At 30.9% G+C, this 23,122-nt stretch overlaps 1 protein-coding gene across 1 annotated transcript in view; it reads left to right on the forward strand.

Moving 5' to 3' along the window:
* Aldh7A1 (aldehyde dehydrogenase 7 family member A1) overlaps positions 1–23,099 on the forward strand; it is a 25,377-nt gene extending 2,278 nt beyond the window's left edge. The window contains exons 2-10 of the mRNA XM_011505504.1: positions 1,779–1,995; positions 5,148–5,335; positions 9,648–9,847; positions 12,962–13,077; positions 17,049–17,177; positions 17,277–17,386; positions 22,449–22,709; positions 22,784–22,993; positions 23,094–23,099. Of these exons, the coding sequence (XP_011503806.1) occupies positions 1,779–1,995; positions 5,148–5,335; positions 9,648–9,847; positions 12,962–13,077; positions 17,049–17,177; positions 17,277–17,386; positions 22,449–22,709; positions 22,784–22,993; positions 23,094–23,099 (1,437 nt within the window). The remainder of the gene's footprint in view (positions 1–1,778; positions 1,996–5,147; positions 5,336–9,647; positions 9,848–12,961; positions 13,078–17,048; positions 17,178–17,276; positions 17,387–22,448; positions 22,710–22,783; positions 22,994–23,093) is intronic.
* Positions 23,100–23,122: the final 23 nt, after the last annotated feature.

A 23,122-nucleotide genomic window follows, 5' to 3' on the forward strand; every position in this document is an offset into this window, starting at 1 on the left:
AACACAGCAATATCCAAAGAAGCCTTTATAGCAGAAAAATCACAAGAACACATCTTTTGAATAATACAACAGAATTATTTATTTCTACACAACAGTGCAATATTATAATAATTGTTTACATTCATTAACCTTGTTTTTAAATAAATATATTATATTTTTCAGCCTTGTCCGTTATTGATTTCCTTTAAAATTATCCTGCCGAGAGACTAATCCACTGAACTATTGAATTGGCAGTTCGAGCCATAAGCTAACCCTTTAAATCCGAACACAGATGCTTGTTTAATTTCTTTAATTTTTATTTTATTCAACTATCCTTGTTTAATGAATTTGAAAATTTTTTATGGGTAGAAAAAAATATTAAAATATTTTCATTCCTTTTAGAGAAACTGTTAATCAAAACAATTTGAAAAATAAATTAAGAAATATAATGGTTGTTTAATGAAATGAAATTTCAGTTTAAATAAATATATAAAGAAATTTATTAAATTTAACGTTATTGGCTAAATGACCTTGCTCTATACATACTCTATCTGTCACTATTAGTTTGAGAATTACAGTTCATATTGATTCATTCATACTAGAATTACATAGTAGTATCTATATTAGGTGTAATAAAACCGTTACGAATGATATATTATTAATTCAGGCTCAAGATAATACAGATACCAATGCAATAACCATGACTGTTCTCTATGATTTTATGGTACCGAAGCCTAAATCCATGTGAATATAAGATCGACAACTAATATAAAAGCCCTTGAATACATCAAATAATTTGAAGATTAATAAAGTATGATCAACTATGATAGTCAAAACTCTTGACTACAATACATTGATTGCATAATCTATTCATTTATCAAGTTAGAATAATCCAAAGAAACTGATGGAGAGAGCAACTCCCCTCCATGATGGGGGGTCTTGATGCCGCGCTTTTCTCTCTCCATCCTAGCATTGTCGCATGCATTTCTTGTAATCATGCGCGTTGCGATCGGTCAGTGTTGCGAAGGTTAAGTGTAGCATTGTTTTTGAGTGTATCATCTGGCTTGTGTTTTTCAGACTAATTTTAAGACTTGTGTACGCCAGATGTTTTATGACTTATCGTCGATAGATGCTTCGTTTTTGCTGGACACTTGGACCTTTGTTCTCGCCAGATGTGTTTATGAATTGTATTTTCTTTAGATATTCGAAGGTTTGCTGAATTGTTTAGATTTAGTTAATCCGAGACGCGTTTGAATGTTTATTTTTTGAGGAGTCAAGAGTTCGCTTTTTTCGGAACTCTTATCTCGAATTTTCCAGATGTTTAATGAACTGGAAGTTTTCTGACATTCTCGACAAATAGTATGAATGTGATTGAGATTTTTATGTACGCTAATAATATTTCGCATAATATTTAATTTTTTCTATTGTTTTGATTATTCTAATTTACTATCTGTTTTAACTTGTGGAGATCACTTATTAAATATTAAAAATTTCATAAATCAGTAAAACAAAAATATTTTTCTAAATATATTTTAAAGGATATAAAAAAATTTTAGAAAAAAGAATAAAACTGTAATTTTGATGGAAGAAATGTACTTACTTTAAAAAGTATTAAGTACAAAAATTATAGGATTTGATTAAAATTTTTTTTTATTTTATTTATTATATTTATCATTTTATTTCAATAAATAATTTAAATTTTTGTAGCAATCAATATATATACATAATAAATAAAAAATTGTTCTAAAAATGATTATCTTAACAAAATTAATTATCTACATATTTTATAAATATTTTAGATTGCTGAATCTATATCACCATCAACTGAAAACGTAATAGCAAAAGTTCAGCAGTCTACTGTAGAAGAAGTACATAGTGCAATTGATAAAATTTATGATTGTTGGCCGAATTGGGCTGCTTTGCCATCTCCAATGCGAGGTGACATAGTACGCCAAATTGGAAATGAAATACGAAAATTTAAAATTCCATTAGCCAAATTAATTTCTCTGGAAATGGGTATATCAATATTTTATAAATATAAATATTAATTTAAATTTATTTAAACATACATCTGAAAATGTTAACACATATTTACATTGTAAATACGAAATAAATATCTTAAAGGAAATTTTAAGTATATGAATGGAAATCATTTTTTATTCTTATTTTTACATTAAATTACACAATAATTAACTTTTCAATTATTATTCGAATGAATATTTATATTACAGTTTATTTAAAACTAAATTTAAAATGAATAATTTAAGTTATATTTAGATAAATATAACTATGTTGAAAGTTATTATTTAATTGATTAGTTCTTAAAGTATTGATGATTGTAATTAATTTAACTAGTTTTTTATTTTAATTTAACTTTTTATATTCCTTCAAATTTTTAATGTAATACTCTACATTATAAATCACAAAATTATTTAAAAAATTTTTTTAAACCTATCACGCTTCGCAGAATATAAATAATTCTATAAATTAGTATGAGATGAACGACATTTATCTAATTACAATGAAATTTTCTAATTACAATTTTACTTTTATTACTAATGTATAATAAAGAAATTTCATTGTAAAGATTATTTATCTGTTTCGTGAATCACCTCCAGTACAATTTGTCAGCTTCATTTAATATATTTATAGAAACAAATTTCTATATTTACGCAGTAACACTTTAGAAGTAAAAAATATAGTCAACAAGCTATAACAAAACCTATAACAAAACAAAACAAACTATAATACCTATACCCACAACTATAACAAAAGATAGGGGCTGTTTCATTAAATATAAAATAATAATATAAGTAGTATAAATCATAAATCTTGTACGATAGTAGTCAAAAGTAAATTGTGTATCAATATTTTTATATATTCCTTATTTCTAAGCATATCTAAATGTTTTTACGCTTCTTAGTGTTTTACATTGCTTATCAATTGAATTCAAATTATAAAACGTTTACTTTCCTGAAAGAACACCATACCATCATTGTAAAAATAAGGATTTTAGTAAAGAATTATGCTAATATACTCGTTACTTAAATTACTTTTGTTTATTTTATTTATAATTTGAAGTTATTTTTAAAAAATAAGACAAATCGTTAATAATAAGTATTTTTTTATTGTATTAATTTTACTTCTTTTTTATTTAACAGTACTTAATTAAAAGATTCCTTACTGTATATGTCAGATATTTATTATATTTAAAATATTACAATTATAATTTGAATTATATTATTTGTACAACCAATAGATTTAATATAACTTTTATGTTGAAAATTTTAATCGTAATTTTTTTTAACATTTTTTCGTTACGTAAATATTATTCAAAATTATATATTATAAAAATTAGCAATAATTCACTTATAGTGTTCGAGAATGTCAGAAAACTCCCAGTTCATTAAACATCTGGAAAATTCGAGATAAGAGTTCCGAAAAAAGCGAACTCTCAACTACTCGAGAAATAAACATTCAAACGCGCCTCTGGTTAAATAAATCTAATCAATTTAGTAAAACTTCAAATATCTAAAGAAAATATAATTCATAACCACAACAAAGGTCCAAGTGTCCAGCAAAAACACGTTATAAAACTAATGCGACGAGACATTTGACACGGCCTCGCCACAAAGCATCTATCGACGACAAGTCATAAAACATCTGGCGTACACAAGTCTTAAAATTAGTTTGAAAAACACAAGCCAGATGATAGACTCAAATCAATGCTACACCTAACCTTCAGAACACTGACCGATCGCAACGCGCATGATTACAAGAAATGCATGCGACAATGCTAGGATGGAGAGGGAAAAGTGCGGCATCAAGACCCCCCATCATGGAGGGGAGTTGAGCAAGACCCGCTCTCATTGGAGCCCCCATCTTGAAAAGACTCACTGGTGGGAGACCCCACCACTCAAAAGGCGCAGTGATCAGAAATACCATAAACTAAAGAAGACTTCTGATTGAACACACTAATAGGACTAAATCTCATTGGCGACGCCATGATCGACAATACTGCTCTGATTGGCGACACCAAAAGAGAGGGAATTCTCACCGACCACCGCGTGGTCGAGAGAAGGCTTTAAAAAGGCAACGCACAATCACTTATCTTATCTCATCTAACAGAAAAAGAACAAGTCAATTAAAACGCAGTCAAACAATTATAAAGTCCAGACTAATTACGCAAGATTATTCTATTTAACACAAGTGCTAGATAATCAAATCATACACTCGCAGCAGTGCAATACAAGTAAAAAAAAGGGAATCGAGAACTACGAATATCAGTTCGCACAGTATACACAATCAAACTGCAAGGAGCCACACGAGGAAAATTCAAAGAACAAGACAAAACATAGCTATACACAATGTGCAGAACTATGAGGTAACGTTCCATTCATAATTAATACTCTATCAAGCCATACGCGCCAATCTGCAGATACGTAAAGCTATCTGCAAAACACAATACAAGCAATTCAAGCAACGCCACGTGCTCATATACAAGGAAGCGCGGGGGTTTACGACCTCGCTCTTTTGTGTGTATTATTCCATCTACACGTACATTACATATAGAGGACCAGCAAGGCATCAACTTCTTCCTGTGTATGCGACGTACGTGATAGCTCAGTGGCAATAAAACATGCATATCAAGAAAAGCAAGCACTCAATCATAAAAATAAAACTAATTATAATTCAACTAGTGCAATTATATAAATAAAACAAACTAAATAACAAAACTACTCTTCATTGAAAACATGTACTATCTTGTTCACTAGCCTGCAAGCCTCCTATCAACATCGGGAGCTCACACCTAATCTTAGTTACTTGGCCCTCCTCGCCCGATACTCTATTTTTAGACAGACTGTTAATAATGTATTTTTATGTTCCAAATTGTATATTTTACTAAAAAAGAAAAGCGTCAGATAATTATAAACAAAATAATTATTCGTATATTTCTATGAAATATTATTAAAAACATATGTATATATATTAAAGATATAAATATATAAAATCAAATTACTTAAACCTTTAAACAAGTATTTTGTTCTCTTTTTTTACATTATTAATTGTATTATATAAATAAATTTTTTATTTACATATTAAATTCATTTAGAAAATTAAATTATATTTATAAAAATTTTTAATTAAAAAAAAATTTTATTATATAGGTAAACCTATGTTAGAGAGTACCGGCGAAGTACAAGAATATATAGATATTTGCGATTATGCTGTTGGATTATCACGAATGCTACCAGGAAAACTTTTGCCATCGGAGAGACAAGATCATACTCTTTTAGAAATGTGGAATCCATTAGGTGTTATTGGTATCATAACTGCTTTCAACTTTCCTGTCGCTGTAAGAATTTACTATAAAATTTGATTTCAAACTTATAATTAGTATAATTTAAATATATATTTAAATATTGAAATGAAGTTTTAAAAATAAAAAAGTTATTCAACTTTTTATTATCTTATTTTATAACGATTTATTTTGAATGTAAAAATTATCACAAATTATCACGGAGAATTAAATGATTAAATTAATTAAAAAATTAAATGTACTATATCTATTAAAATTAATTTATTAAAGTAGAAGCAAAGATATTCAAAAAATTTTATTTATTATTATAATTATATATATATATATATTATTTGGAATTCCAGCCACCAGTGTGATCGCAGATCACGGTGGGTGGATTAGACCGTACTTCCGGTTTAATGGCGACGGGGGAAGGTTAATGCATTAATTTAGAGTAAACACAATTGGTTCTAGTGGTCTTTATTTAAGTAGTTATTACAGTGATATTGGTGTTATTAAATATCGTGAAATTGTTGATTTGCAATAATTAAGCAGTTGACCATTAAGTCGGAACGTCGTCTGGGAGTGCAAGTCTGAAAGGTGAATTAGAAGTGTTGGGCACGTGCGTTAGCCCTTAAATTGATGGAGTCTTTCTTGTGCGAAAGTCATGTGTCGCGAGAGTCGATAGTGGAATTGTACGGAGCATTATTCAGCTAAGCACTGCTTGGACGTTCGGGTTAATGCTCGAATTGTACTGAGCGATATTCGGCTCGCGACTGCTTAGGCGTTTGAGTCGAGGCTAGGATTCTGCTAAGCAGCATTCGGCTCGTGGAGGTAGTGGGGATTATTACGGATTGTCAATGCCCTCTTTTGTAATTTGATCAGAACCAAATCGTTGTGGCGTGACCGGTAATGTTATCACTGTGAAACAAATGTTGCACGTATTCCCTTAGATGAATTCAACTTTCACTGGCATGACTGGCACTAATTTCACTTGAGTTATTCAACAATACTGATTTCCTTCTCCATTCGTTGCTTCTTAAAGATGATTGCGTACATTCAGTGTTGTAAATTCTTGGAGGTTCTAGTAAATTCTCTGGAAGCAAGCTTTGATACGTTCGAAGAGCTTCTTTTGCTGCTATGCGGACAGTGCGCGGCTAAATTTCCAGTGAATTTTTGTAACGTATAATTCAAATATTGCGCCTTAATCTAAATATAATGTATCGGAATCGCATTATAACAAACAATAAATTGTTATTTTTTGTTAGGTAGTACAATCCTAAACATATATATATATATATATATATAATGTAACATAATAATCTTATTATGATTGTAAAAAGTTATATCTATTTATTATTTATTTATTATTTATTTGTTATATCTACCAATTAAAAGATATTTTCTTCGACTATAATATATAAACATTTTAATAAGCAATAAAGAGGTAATATTTAAATAAAATTCAACAAAGTTAATTCTTCCTATAATATATATTCAAAATTTATATTGCATTTCTTTTATTTAAAATTTTTATTTAATATACATTCTTTGATACAATATTCATCGGTTATTACAATTATACATCGTTTGTTACCGTATCATATTAAAGCTCTGCCTTTTTCACTTAATAGTATTAATTTTCATTTACTTTATCGGTATCAAATTTCATGTTTTCAATCTTATTTAATGTTATGATTTTCAAAATTACTATAAAACTTTATTAATACTTATTGCTAATATAAATTGGATATTTTTAATTTATTATAACATTATTTTTAGCATTTTAATTTATTATATTACAACAAATTAACTCAGATGTAATTTATTTTTTATCGAATTTGTATATCTTTATATTATTCAATGTTGTATCAAAATTAATTACACTAATTCGGCTGATCGAACCAAACGTGTAGAATTAACTAAGAAACCACTGGATGTTGTATGGGAAATTGCGTGGGCAAGTGAAAGGGTTAATGCACTGATTCAATAATTAACACATATAAATTTTTATTGCTGTTATTCCATTTAATTTCAATTTATTTCCAATTTAAGGATGATTAATTGTGATGAGTTATAATTGAACTTTACGTTTTTCAATAATAATGTGACGTGGTGATATAATTCTATTGGAGATCCAGAGGGTTGTGAAATTCTCGATCCTCTGGACGATACGTGTGAATTAGTAATTTACCGTGAAAAGTAATATACTATAAAATTATTGTCACTTTAAATACTATTACTTGAGAGGTTATGAGTGTTTGTTGTGCACTTGAACGAACACAACTGTTCTTTTCTGCGGCGTGATCTTGGCACATGTTGCAGAGGCTTCTAATGATAAGTCGCGTGAGTGCGCACGAACCTAAGATTGAGGTTAGAGGAAATCTGCGCTGCTTTCTGGCGCGAATTGCTAGTCTTGCATAGTGAGCATGCGCGGGAAACTTCTGGACACTAAATGCTTGTAGATCCCCTTTCTGAATGGATCGTGAAGCGAGGAATTAATACTAATGCCGACTTACTTGAGCCAGTAGTTTTATCCCTTCTTTTCTCTCACGGGTGTGAAGGTGAAGTTCCATGTGCTAACTGCTTACACTTGAACTTTCTTGTCTTTCTTTCTTGAGATGATGAAACTCTAGTTCCTTGGGCCTTATTTGTTTAGCGAGATTATTTGTATCTGTGGACGCAAATCACAGAATGAAAGCTATTTCTGCAAGGCTCAGCTGTATGAATTTTCTCTGGTCCTCCTCCATGAGAATAAGTCGTGACTTATCTGGTGAGAATAAGAGATGGTAAATTGCATTGTCCTTCTTAAATAGTTCACTGACCCAGTTCCAATTCGGACCCCTTCTTCTTTCCTGTATCCAATCAGAGTTTGACTTTGGGCAGCATGATGGATCATGCACGCCTTCATTTCCACATCCTTCCACATTTAGTCTTGAATATGCTAATGGGGAAAGTGTCGAAAAGGGGAGAGCTTTTACTATTGGTCGTCTCTCCCTTCTCTGGGACTTAGCTAGATGAGGGGTCCTCTAGGGCGTGGTCGGTTGGCTAGGGCGACCGACAAGATGCGTCGTAGTAAAGAACAATGTAAGCATTGTCTTAAGATGCCGAGTGCGCACGTATGCCTATTGCTTGTTGTCGTAAGTGCAGAGTTTTGGATTGCAGGGAAATTTAGGAAATGTTTTGTACTTGATATTTTACGTATATCTAATAATCTTTCAGAATCTACGTCTTCTTGGCAATAAACAACGAGATCGTTTAACTGCACCGGAAAAGCATGAGCACGTTTTTAGATAAGCGAAATTAAATAAACTAACTATTCATGGGTGTTTTCCAGATGTATTGACTTTTTTGAGTGCCCAACGGTCGTGCGAAGTTGTGGCAATAAAACTGTTCTCGCAATCTCGAACAAATGTTAATATTTTTTGATTAATTTTTTTCACACATCTGTAGTTCTTATTAATTTTCTACATAAGAATTTAGGAAACTAAGAGACTATTATTTAAATATATGAGTTTTTAATGATTTATTCATATAATTTTTCACTTTTATTTCTACCCATTGAATATTTTATTATTAATACTTAGTAGACGTTATATATAACAATTTATATTTAAAAACATTTTACATATATTACTTAAAAAATTTAATGTTTTTTTAAGATAAACAACAAAATCTAAACTAAATATACTCGTAAAAATAAAATTTCTTATATCTCAATGAATTATTCCCATATTTGTTCCCTTTCGATTTATTCGCTAGTAATAAAACATAGATAAATATATATTAATAGTATAATATATCTACCAATATTGTGATACAATAAAATGTATTGCAAAATTCATATGATCCGTGTTAATATTATTTTTGTATTGGAAGAATGTATAATCGAAAAATAAATACTGATTAAATTATTACAAGATGACTTTTTTGTTATTAAAAACTTTATTTGTACTTTTTCTTATCATATCAAGCTCAATATTTAAAACGTATTAATTAAAATAAATTTATTATATTATTTAACTTATTAATTACAATTATTATATTATAATAAAAATTATAATGATTATTTAAAACATATATTATGAATATTGTTTAATTTATAATCATTCAATAAGTTTTACATGCAAATAGGATATTTATATGTAAAAATAATTTAATTTATTTATAACAAAACCTGTATATTATATTAATTGTATATCCTACATTACATGATAATTAAAATGAACTTTAAAAATGAAACAATAAAAAGATTTAAATTAATTTAAAAATTTGATATAACCGTATTTTATAGCCGTAAAATTGAAAAACATTTTTTATATTATTTAAACTTCAATATTATTTACTGATAAAAACGGTATATTTATAGGTTTTTGGATGGAATAGTGCGATAGCTATGATATGTGGAAATGCATCCATTTGGAAATGTTCACCAACAACTCCTTTAATCTCTATAGCTATAACTAAAATTATAGCAAGAGTATTAGATAAAAATAGAATCCCTGGTTCAATTGTTTCTCTTGTTACTGGAGATGCGAATATAGGCGATGCCGTAGTTACAAATAGAAGGTAAAAATAAATGTATATATTTATTGTAATAACTGTTTAGAATGTTTAGTTAGTACAAAATTAGTTCATTAAATCAACTACATAATTTACGTAAATCTAGAATAATTGTATTTATATACAAATATTTATATTAGAAAATGATATTATTTATACATTTATATTTTTTTCCGAGTTATATTTAAAAATTTAAAAAATTTAATAATATAGGAAAAATAAAGCACTAATTAACGATTATTTAATACTCCCGTGTTTTGGATATGAAACAGACATCAGACTGTTTGAATTATAAAATTGCAACTCTTTTAAATTAAAAAATGGATTACTTGAAGTAAAAAATGTAAGTAATACTTTACGTAAATCCTCATCTCAAAAATAAAATGGCAATCTGTGAGCATAATACATGCTTTAAAATAAGTATAAAAAATAGGATATCGCTATTTGTTCAGGATTGAACTACCTAGCAATAAACATTTATTGCTTTATTTAATATGATTCCATTACAATTATATTTATTATTAATACATAATATTTGAAGTATTCGCTATGAAAATTCTAGATGAAATTTAAGCCTTATGGTGTATTCGCATAGCAACAAAGGAAGATTCTCGAATCTACTAAAGCTTGATTTCCGAGAATTTGCCAGAGTTTCCAAGAATTACACACTCTAAATATACGCAATCATATATAAGGAGGAACGGACGATGAAGAGAATCAGTCTTGTTGAGTAAGTCAAAGTGAAATTAGTGCAAGTCATAACAGTTAAAATTCTACACGTCTGTCTATGGGAATCCGTGCAAGGTATACTTATTTGTTTACATTATTCATTATCTATTGTTGGCCAGCTATCGGTGCGCTCTCCGCAAGTTGACGCTAGTCAGACCGCATTGATAGCGACGACATAGACTGGTATCTCCAGTAAACTATTTGTATCACATATTATTATTATTCCGGCTCAGCGCCGACACTATCGGTCAGGCCTCTGCAACTTGATTCTTATCAGACGCTGAAGAGAGCGCCGATACTGTTTAATATTCCCCACTACTTCATTTCTTGAGATTCTCTCCCCCATGAAACTGAAAACGTGCGCCCAGTACAAACAACACAATCCTTGCCTTGCATTTTTGGACGACGTTCTACTGTTTATGGTCAATTGTTAAATTCACGATAAGCTCAATAATTCTCATAATGATCAGTAAGAACAACTACCAATGTAACATAACCTTAAATAAAAGTCACTAAAACTAATTGTGTTTCCACTGAATTGATGCATTTGACTTCTCCGCCCCCCCCCCCCGATACCATTGAACTGGTATGGTCTAATCCATCTACCCTGGTCTTCGACCAATTCTGGTTATTGGAATTCCAAACACTACTATATTTAGAATCATTAATTTTCTTGCAATATACTAATTAATCAGACTGATAAAGGAGTTTCAAAGTTCTATTATTCTTGTATTAGTTATGAAGGCTGAATTTGTGTAAGAGGTAATTTAAAATTATAATGAATACATTTGATCATTTTACACATTCATTGTGATGACTTAGAATGTGAAGTGTACGAATTGCTGATTTCTATATTGTTATTATTTAAAGAAGGAAAAAATTTAATTGATATTCTAAGTAAATATATAGTAAAATATATCATTAATTAAATTGTGAAGCAAATGGGACAGGCATTTTTATTAGCCATTTATCATTAGTAACTGGGAGATATAAATATAATTTTTATAAAAATAATGTTTCCCAGTGAATAAAAGTAGGTTTGTCTCAATACACAATTATTATTAATTTATATTAATTTTTACAGCGAATATATTAATTTGAAGTTATTGAAAATTGTTATAATTTTTTTATTGTTCTTGTAAGAAATTGTAAACAATTGAATGTAGTCTACATATGACTGAACATCATAGTACTGTATACCAATTATTAAAGTTCATAACTTAAATACCTTTTTTTTATAGCTAATCATAATTATTTTAAATTATATTTACCTCTGATACTGTTCAAGATTAGTGAATTTCTCGAATGTTATCATTTGGGGAAATATCCCAAAGGTTATCATTTCAAGGAAAAACCTCAACGGTTATCATTTTGGGCAAATGATTCAACAGTCATAAATTCTAAGAAAATTCTCCAACGGTCGTTGGAGGTTCGGAAAAGCGGGTACATCCCAAATGAAACAAGTGCATAATTACTTCCATTGTGTCTTGCACCGTGCAATCGTACCTATTGTTTCTAGAGCTATGATCGTCCCTTTGTTGTAATCTACCAAAGGTGCCGCGTGGCTATTTAGGACAAGCACACCACAAGGTGTCATGCCTATGTAGACAAGTCGGCCAGCAAGCTACTCACCACGATAAAAAGAAAAAAAATCAATTCTCTCGTTCTGCAATTAAAAGGTGTTGATACTATTTCCTACATATCAAAAAACACCAGACGACACAAACATACTCCCTGATTAGGAGCGTGCATAATTATTGCTGATTCTTGCAAAATCAGAAATAATTTATCACCATCAACAAGGAACATTCGTAACGGTGAACTACTGATTACAGGATCAGATCAAGGCTACTGCATCACAGTGAGTAAACAAAGTCTGTGAATGATTATTGCCAGTCCTTACAAGACTAGCATCACGCTATTATTGATTGATCGTTACAAGATCTACAACATCACCATCATCAAGGACCATCTCGGGTAGATAAACCATTAACCGCAGGAACAGGTCCAAGCAACGGCATCTTCGTGATTGAACATGGGATACACCTTTCATCGCATAATTTCAATACATCAATAATATAATTATAAATAAACCTTAATAAATCATATTTATTGATGAATTACACACTGTACTCTACAGCCCTTCCACTTAACTCCTCTCCAAGCACCCCCTAGGGCCGGTGGTAAAAAAACTGTCGAAACATTAGCAGTTTGAGCCAGGAAATAAAACAGTTTCGAACAATTACAATATTACTGTTTTGACTGTATTATAGTTATAAAAAAATATTTTTTAAGAACTTTTGAGGAAGAAATGTATTATTACTTTTAAAGCATAATGACTATATTTTATTTATACTTTGAATTAAATCTTATTAATATATATATGTACAGAATACCATTAATTTCATTCACGGGAAGTGTAACAAATGGAAAACAAGTAGCTCTAAAAGTTCAAGAAAGATTTGGAAAAATTTTACTTGAACTAGGAGGAAATAATGCTATGATTGGTATGTATTAATAGGATTTTATAAAATCATGTATGATTTATTTATTTTAAATATATAAATTGAAATTATTTTAAATGAAAAAAAAATTAATCATAATTAACAAACGTTAGTTCTTTTATGAGTATAAAAATAGTTTTAATACGGTATTAATCGCTGTTATGCAATATTTAAAACTATATCATACATTCATTTATCATCCAGTTTATTTTATAATTAAAAAAATAATATATCATTTTTAGTTTATAATTTTAATATTTTACGGAAATTTGTCTGCGCTCCCAAATAACTTTAACTTTTAGTTAAAAATTATCTTTTTAGATCTAGGCGTATTAATAAGTGTTTAAAACAAAAGAATATTAAAAAATTGTATTTAAAGTTCAATAAACTATTAAAATATAATATTAGTAGTATAATAAAGTATAATATTAAAATATTATTACGGATTACAGCAATTTTACGCGGTAAACAAAGTGGGAGAGATGTGTGCTTAGGTCGAAACATTTGCGCGCTGAGTCATAAACACGATTCTACGAAATCGGGAAACTTCACTACTCAAAATAGTCGAAATTACATTACAATTCCGACTAACAAGGGCCGACGAACTCTCCAAGGCTAGGTTCTAGTGACGTCAATCTAACAATCAGCATGACAAGAGTGATCCAGAATTCACCGGAATCGCAAGTCTGTGCTAGGATATTTAAGCAGACGCGCTTGACGCTCTCGCTTTCTTAATAGTTCAATCAAGCATTCATCAAGATCGGATCGCCGTCCTACAGATCGAACCCAGCTCAGCGTAAGCCAAGCTAGTTTCCGCCACCCAACACTGCACAGATCGACTCCAGCCCAACGGAAGCCAAACTCACTAGACCCACCAACGCTGCAGAGATCGACTACAGTCAACGGAAGCCAAGCTCACGGCCTACCAACGCTACTACACGGATCGACCTCAACACACGTAAGCCACGTTATTACACACGTTCTTACGTACCATCAATGCAACTGAGATCGATTCCACACACGTAAGCTACGCTATCACACACGTTCTTACGGAACACTAATACACGGCTCCCACCAACTAAGTAAGCAGCAATACTAATAAGTGGTATACGGTACGAGGAATACTCCCACCCGTCAAGCAGTGACGTGACACGGATATCTTCCTTCCACTAGACCGCTACAGCGTGCATCTCGCTAGCGGCAACGGCATCATCACTGCCCCGCATGAGAGACATCACACAGGCGCCCCCCACTCAGGCCGCTACAGTTCTTCTTGGCAGCGGCAAAGGCGGCACCATCGCTGCCCCTTATCAGCGCGAATCTCCCACTACCATTGCGAGTTCATAACTATGAGTAGGAGAATCAAGCACCAAGCTACCAAGAATACACTTACAGGATTCTTGTCGCTCATATTAATTGAAGAAACTCTCCTCTATTCATTGTATCATACATTCGATTTGATATCCATAGACCACTGACTATTTATTATATTTATTATATTCAATAAAGGGAAAGACACTACATTCAAAGGCAGTGTTGAATTATTGTCCCTTCCACTTGCCAGTAAGCCTCCATCCACCATCACAGGGAGGCTTTTAGTCTGATCCTAGACAAATATTGATAGTTAAAAACAAACAATTGATAAATTAAAATCTAAAAGCTTAATTAATTCAATAATTAATAATTTTGAAACACATTTTTAAATGTAAATAATTTAATCAGAGTTCCATTTAAATATGTAGAAATATATCTGGTAATAAAGGTAAATATTGAATTGTAACATTATGGTGTGTAAATTACATACCTATTACAATTCGTAATAAATAAGTCCAAAGATAACATAAAATAGAATAAAAAAAATGTTATTGGTTATTATTATTATTTTATTACTTTTCAGACATCTTAACATCAATTTTAGATTATTACGACAATATTAATTCTAACTAAATATTTTTCTTTTATAAAAAAGAGGAAATTTATTAAGTTAAAACACTTTGAGAATAACTGGTATATACAATGAAAAAGTAGAATAATGTATTAAAAAAAATAAGATAATTTACAGTTTCGTAGTTTGTATAAAATATTCTAAATAATCGAGAGTAAAAGCGAGAATTCAATTTTTAAAAGATAGCAAAACATTTTAATATAAAAATTAAAAATGTTCGGGATTGAAGCAATTTCCAAGACCGTTGACCATCGGCATTGTTAGTTTCTATAAACACTTGGGACGAGATTTTTCGTATACTTTTTATGTTTTTGTTTCAAATGGCCTACAATGTTTATGGTCTTCGAACAGTAACATCGTTTGGGATTCTCCAAACTTCTTACGCCTTGTTTTTTGTTTAGAATTCTCGAAACTTCTAGGGTTTTCTTTCTGCGCGTCATGTAAGATTCCAGTGCAGCAACATCAATGCTTTGTTCTCAGCTAAGTAAGCTGTCGCGTGGGTATTTAACCTGTACCTCTCTTGCAGTGAACCAACCACAGTGAACCGATCTAGCAGTGAACCCTGTAAGTGAACTAGCCATGGCACGAATCTCGGTCTGCCTCAGCAGGACCGGCATGGAACAGTTGGTATCCCTCAGCAGAGCTGCCACGGAACGATAAAGCCTTCAGTTTTCGTATGCGTATGCAACAGGCTCATTGTGTAGCAGTTATACAACTACACTACTCAGCCATTGCCTTTTGCTCCGCACCAGTCGCTCAGATATATAACACAATGAAGCCATCCAAGGAATACATGTTCAATTATGAAGCGCGCTACACTTATAAGGAACCAAGGGTGCTAACTGCATACCGAGAAACTACACTGCTACAACAAGCATAGTCTCAAGATATTTCTTACACGTTAAAGCCACGCGTCGGATACAGGCGTGTGCGCATATCGTAATGTGTATAAGGTATGTGTGCGCATAAGTTATCGAAACACTCGCAGTTTGTTTCGAGCAGGACGCTTATGTTTGTAAACATTGATTCTGCGAATTCTTGTATAGTCTACGTCTTATTTTCTAGTGTCCGACAATATTTCCGCATAGCAACGTAAATTGAAAATTTTCGAACCTTCCAAGGGAGTCCCCTACTAGACTTCTCGAACATTCTGGAGCTTAGTTTCAAATGTCATTAGGACTTTCGGCCGAGCAACAAGCCCCAGCACTATTGCCAGCGTTGTAAGCTGCCATGAAATTATTTAAGAGCAGCTCGCCACGAACCGGGGCTCACTGTATTTTTACCAATCATTCACTCATCGTTTATTACTTATAGTATTTGTCAATGAATCATTATCAGTTATTATCAGTTATTATCAGAAATTATCAGTTGTTATCAGAAATTATCAGTTATTATCAGAAATTATCAGTTATTATCAGAAATTATCAGTTATTATCAGAAATTATCAGTTATTATCAGAAATTATCAGTTATTATCAGAAATTATCAGTTATTATCAGAAATTTCAGAAATTATCAGTTATTAATTATCAGTTATTATCAGAAATTATCAGTTATTATCAGAAATTATCAGTTATTTCTCACACAGCCACTAGACTTTGCCGTATACCAGTCAATCACTTTACAATATACACATTTAATTCTGGCAGACTCTACAATAATAAGCTAGTAAGCCAACAGTGAACCCATAATAATTTATAACCATTTAACTGCGCCATAGTTAAGCAGTCAAGGGTGCTGATTGTATCTCAATAGTGAACATTAAACTAGAAACGCACCACCTACACATTCATCACAGAATTAGGTAAGACATGAATTTCTGTGAATTTAATTAAAGGAGAAACCATATATTGGTGGCGTAAGAGCGCCAACCTTGTACGGCTTTGAATCTGTAAATACAAATAATATGAATTATGAATTATATAATTCTTTTTACTTACTAGCAATGATATTCAAGAATAATTATTTTGGAAATATTATTATTGTTCTTGATATTTTAATTTATAAGTTGTAATTCTTGAAATTCTAAAGTTTCAGATAGCGCGAATATGGACATGGCCGTAAAAGCAGCAACTTTTTCTTGTATCGGTACATCAGGTCAACGTTGTACCACAACTAGACGATTAATTCTGCATAAAAATCTAAAAAAGGAATTCATAGGTATAAATCCAATTAATAATAATTATCCAATAAATACATCGATTTTTTAACTATGCTTAACTATAAACGCTATAATTTAACGAACTCATTTAATTTCAGAAAAATTAAAAAAATCATATAGTATTGTTTTAAATGCAATTGGAGATCCTTTAAAAGAAACAACTTTATATTCTCCATTACATAGTCAATGTTCTATTAATGCATATGAGGTGTAGTATTATAATATTTATTTTAAACACGAATTAAAGTTTATTGTTTTTATATTATTTATTTTATGTCACTTAAATTATTATTAAAGTTATTGTTATTGTTATCATGCGTAGTTGCTCTTCTTATTGATATCTTAATCTTATTATTTCTATTTTTATGTGATATAATATAATTAGTATTGAATATAATCATCTAAATTAATAATGGCAAAATATACTAACAAATACAGTTTAAAACTAAAAAATATAATAATAAAACAAATATATATAGATATAGATATAATATAGATTAGCAATAAATGAGAATAAAATGTTATTATAAAGTATAAACTTAAGTAAAATCATAACATACTGTACAAAATGCACCTCGTCGTTTCGACTTGTTTTATCAAGGCCGGTTCGACGGATACAATTTGATGCCGATGACAACTCAGAGACCACGGGTGTTGTGTGGTAGCAATGACAGGTCACAAGTGGAATGAATATTATAATAATACAATAAAGATATGGCTGAAGTATGCTATTTATTCTGTTATTTATTAATGACAGGATGGACTAGTATTACTATTATTACTTGCAGAACTAAATTCTTGATTGAAGTGATGTGTTGCGGAGACAACTGTACAATAATCTATGCAGCTTGATTATTGAATATGAATGGCGAATGGCGCGAAGTTTCGTTCGTCGACACTAGCGTCTTTTGAACGAGCACGTGTGTGGTTGAGGTTATGGATGCGGCTTTATTATTGAAAGATATCGCAAGTGGCGTGAAACTGGATTTGTCGACACTTGTGCTGTGTGTTGCTTAATTTCATAAGCTTCCGAACTTGAACTAAGGTGAGGGTTGCTAAAAATGGGACGCTCCTGGGGGGCGCGAAACTTGACGACGTGTACTGCAATTTATTCCGCACTGTCGTTTTAAGAGAAGCTTCCTCGTCCTTAGTGCTTGTCGATGTAATACTCTGAATCTCAATATATATGTAATTATTGTAGTAAATATTACTTACGAAGACTAATCGTTGACTCATCTCCGGACTCCGATATGCGGATTGTCGTTGCTCCCGTTGAATATGTAACGAAGGTTTCTTGAACTGCGTTAGTGAACATACGGATTTATGTCGTGGTTCTTCCGGGGCAGTAACTACTGTTCCAGTAACAGTGTTAATGGGCAATCCGAAGAAGTGTAAGTCGTTCCCGAAATAGCGCTAAATAGACTTTCACTAAAAACTTAACTGAGTATGAAATGTCTCAAGGGTTTAATATATTGAGAGAGTATAACTAAAAGAGTGATATCAAAAGTACTAATAAGCAATAGATATAAAAAACTGAGAGACATTTCGAAAAGAGTAATATCACGAAAATATTTCTAACTGAAAACTATCAAGAGTAAATATCAAGACAGTTAAATATCACGAGTGATAAAGATTAAGAGAGTTAAGTACCAAGAGAGTAAATGAGTATTGAAAATTGCGCCCCTTAAATATATTTGCTGACCATAAATTTGACTTGAACCCCTTTCCTTATTTTTCGTCCAATCAGAGACTTCTCCCTTACAGTGCGAGGGCAGCGCCTCTTGTGGCTTCAGAGTTAATTAAGGGTCTAGTCGTCTCTTGGTCTTCATGACAAGAAGACCTCTCGTTGCTGCTGCCGCATGCGACAGCTTGTGGGCAGCGGAAAGGGGGGGCCTCGCTGACGCATCTGGCGACAGCATTACAACTTGTACACAGCGGGAATGGGGATGGACGGTCCGCTTGCAGTAATGTTTGAAGTAATTACCGAGCGGAACGAAAGTGCAGATGTGTAACTATGGGTTTTTCCCGTGTTTATTGTATTGTTTTTCCAGATGTTTTATATCACTAGTGCTTGATAATTGCAAGCAAGAAAGTTTTGAAATCTAAATACAAATTTTACGATGTTAATTGCCAGATGTTTTATTGCATTGAAAAAAGGTCTCGCATTCTCGAACAGCTTAGGATATTTAAAAATTGCAATGAACAATAGAAAATTGACCATATATATAATTAATATAAGTAATCATTTTAATCGAGAACCACTATTTGGCTTAGATGATCTATCGATTCTATATTATGTAATATATTATCACTTATGTCTTATAATTACTTTGGATATCAGCTTAGTTTATTGTGGATATGCAATTCCTATGCATATTAAATTACTGAAGATTTTTTTTATTATATTGATATTTTTCCCATGTATTAATGGCATTCCATCTTATATAATTATTGATGTTGTTTTAGATATCTCTTCTAATCATTTGATTTTAAATTCTGACAAATATCACTGCTTTATGGTGTTATATTTGCAGAATTTTTATATTGAGTTAAAAAAAAGATTGCAAATATAAATTTTTTTACCAGAAAAAAATTATACTTACAGCTTTACAAATATTAAATAAAGATTACATTCGTTTTTCTAAGACGTAAAATAGGACAATTGGTTTGGTAATATAATTATTGTTATTTTTTATTCAGCGATCTATAACATGTACAAATAACCAATGAAATAAATAAACAATTTTAAAAATTATGATCGATATCCATTGACACTCTAGTTTGTTGTGTTTAATAATATGTATTTAGTATTGTATTTTACCACCAATATTTTTAATTCTTATATCTAAGAAAAACATCGGTAAATGACCGGTAATTTCCAATATTTCATAAATCTTCAAATACAAATGACCGATTTTCAATTTGACATATGATAACAAATCATATGTATTTTTAGTGCTGCTTATAGAATTATATGTTACATATAAAGATTTATAAATAATAGGCTCTGTTGAAAAATTAATTCCATTAATCCGACTCATCAGCCAAACGTGTAAAATTAACTTAGAAGAAAACCACTAGATGTTGTGTGGGAAAATGTTGGGCAAGTAAAAGGTTACTGCACTGTTTCAATGATTAATACATTTAATTTTTACTGCTGTTTATTCAATTTATTTCAATTTATTTCCAAGTTGATATAATTAACAGTGATGAGATTAAAAATGACCTTTATATTTCTTAATAATCATGATGCGTTGAGATATACTTTTATTGGAGAACCAGAGGATGATCAATTCCTTATTCTCTGCATGCAACTGATGAGATTATGATTTACTGTGAAAAGAAATAGGTTATAATCTATTGAATATTATTACTTGAGAGGTTATGATCGTTTGTTGTGCTCTGACAGAACATTACAATCTTGATTGTGTCGTAACTCGACACGTATTCTGATTGTCTTTGAATAATGGGCCGTGTGATTGAGCACGTGTCTAAGTTGTGGTTAGAGGAACTATGAACCACTAGTGTGGCGTCAACAGCTGATCATGTTTCTGGTTCTGCGAGGCAACTTCAGTAGTCGGGTTACTGGACATCCGTTTTCAGAGTAAGTCGTGAGGTGAAGAATCAGCACTATCGGTCAGGACTTACTTGCAATTGTAATGTGATGCTCCCAGTTCCTCCTCACAGGCTTGATGAGAAGTTTCCTTCCAATGATTGCAGCTCTTAACTTCTTTCTTGTCTCCTTACTGAGATGACAAGAATCTTAGTGCATATGCTATCAGAGTTTGATGAGACCAACGATAACTGTATATTGAATCACAGTTGTACAAAGATAGGTTACAAGACTCAGTTGATCGCTTTTATCTCTGGTCCTCCACCATGAGAATAAGTCATGATTTATCTGTTCAATAAGAATAAGTGGCGGTACATTACATTGTCTTTCTTAAATAGTTCACTGACACACTTTCACTTGGGACCCCTTCTTCTTTCTGGTATCCAATCAGAGGTTGACTTTGGGCAGCACGTTGGATCATGCACGCCTTCATTTCCACTTCCTTCCGGGCTCAGTCCCGAATATGCTAGTCGGGAAAATATCAGAAAGGGGGGAGCTTTTATTATTGGTCACCTCTCTTTGGTCGCCTCTCCCTTCTCTGGGACTTGGCTAGACGAAGGGTGCTCTTGCGCGTGGTCGATCTTCCAATGCGATCGACTAGAAGCGGCGTAGTTAAGAACAAGGCAAGCATGGTCTTAAAAAGTCGAGTGTGCACGTGCGCCTATTGCTTGTTGTCGCACGTGCGGGGTTTTGGGTTGTAGCGAAATTTAGGAAATGTGAGTACTCGATATTTTACGTATATCTGACACTCTTTCAGAATCTACGTCTTGTTAACAGTAAACAACATATTAGTTTTACTGCACCGGAAAAGTATGAGCACGTTTTTAGATAAGCAAATATAAATAAGCTAAATATTCACTGGAGCTTTCCAGATGTATTGACCATCTCGAATGTCCAGCGACCGTGGGAAGTCGTGGCAAGAAATTGTTCTCGCATTCTCGAACAGGCTCAAATAATTAAATATCTTAATTTTAAAATTCTGTCACTAACAGGGTAAAAAATTATTAGAGTAAATCTTATCTATATACAATATACATTGATAAATTTATACCTTTCATATATATCACAAAGCAGAATAATTATAAAAATCAATTTTATATAAATATATAAAATATTGTGTTTTAATTTTACCATGTTAATAGATTTATACGAGATTCTTGCAAATAAATGTTCTAATTGTTGGTATATAATAAGAAAATTAACAATTTATTTTTTATTAAACCGTTTAAATTACATTTTATAAATTAATATTATTCAATTTAACTTTTACTTAAAATTTCATTTTCTATCGTTACGATTTTTTTAAACATTTTTTTTTATTGTCCATACATAAGTTTCCATCAACAAGACAGTATCATAGATATACCAACTAAATAGTTTGATCTACCGCAACAGTTATACTAATATTAATATTAATATTTTACTGTAACTTAGGTTCTATTATATAAATTCTAAGTAAAAGACATTCTTCTTATTAGCATTCGCGTATCATGTCTATAATTTATATTCAGATATGTTTTTACACAATTAAGAGCAAAAATTATAATTACATAATTTGTTTTTTTTTTTTAATAAATTTACTTTAATATATAGTAATATTTTAAAAATTACATTCTATATAATAATTTTAATATGAATAATATTTATATTTTGACAGAATACTATAAGTAAAGCAATTAAAAATGGAGGAGTCATAGAATTTGGAGGAAAACGTATGGATAGAAAGGGCTTTTATGTTGAACCAACAATTATATCTGGCCTAAAAGTAGATGATGATATTGCACAAACAGAAACTTTTGCGCCTATAGTTTATGTATTTGAAGTTAATTCATTAGATGAAGCAATAACAATAAATAATTCAGTTAGTCAAGGTTTAAGTAGCTCTTTATTTACAGATAATATACAACATTTATTTAAAGTACATTTAATTTTCTTTATTTTATTTAAAATTGAAGTATATAAATTATATTTTAGACTAAAAAAATTTTTTAGTGGATTGGACCAAATGGTTCAGATTGCGGAATTGTAAATGTTAATATAGGAACTAGTGGAGCAGAAATAGGAGGTGCATTTGGCGGAGAAAAATCGACTGGCGGAGGCCGTGAAAGTGGAAGTGATTCTTGGAAATATTACATGAGACGATCAACTGTAACAATTAATTATGGACAAACTTTACCATTAGCTCAAGGATTAAAATTTGAGGTATTGATATTTCAAATTTATATTATTAGCTATTTAATTATTTATTTATTATATAAATATTGTACTTAAAAACTCCATAATAAATATTTTAATTTTTCAGATTTAATAGTTAGATTTGCATTGCTAATA

Source organism: Ceratosolen solmsi, unplaced genomic scaffold (genome assembly GCF_000503995.2).
Source record: "Ceratosolen solmsi marchali unplaced genomic scaffold, CerSol_1.0 scaffold90, whole genome shotgun sequence".
NCBI lineage: Eukaryota > Metazoa > Arthropoda > Insecta > Hymenoptera > Agaonidae > Ceratosolen > Ceratosolen solmsi.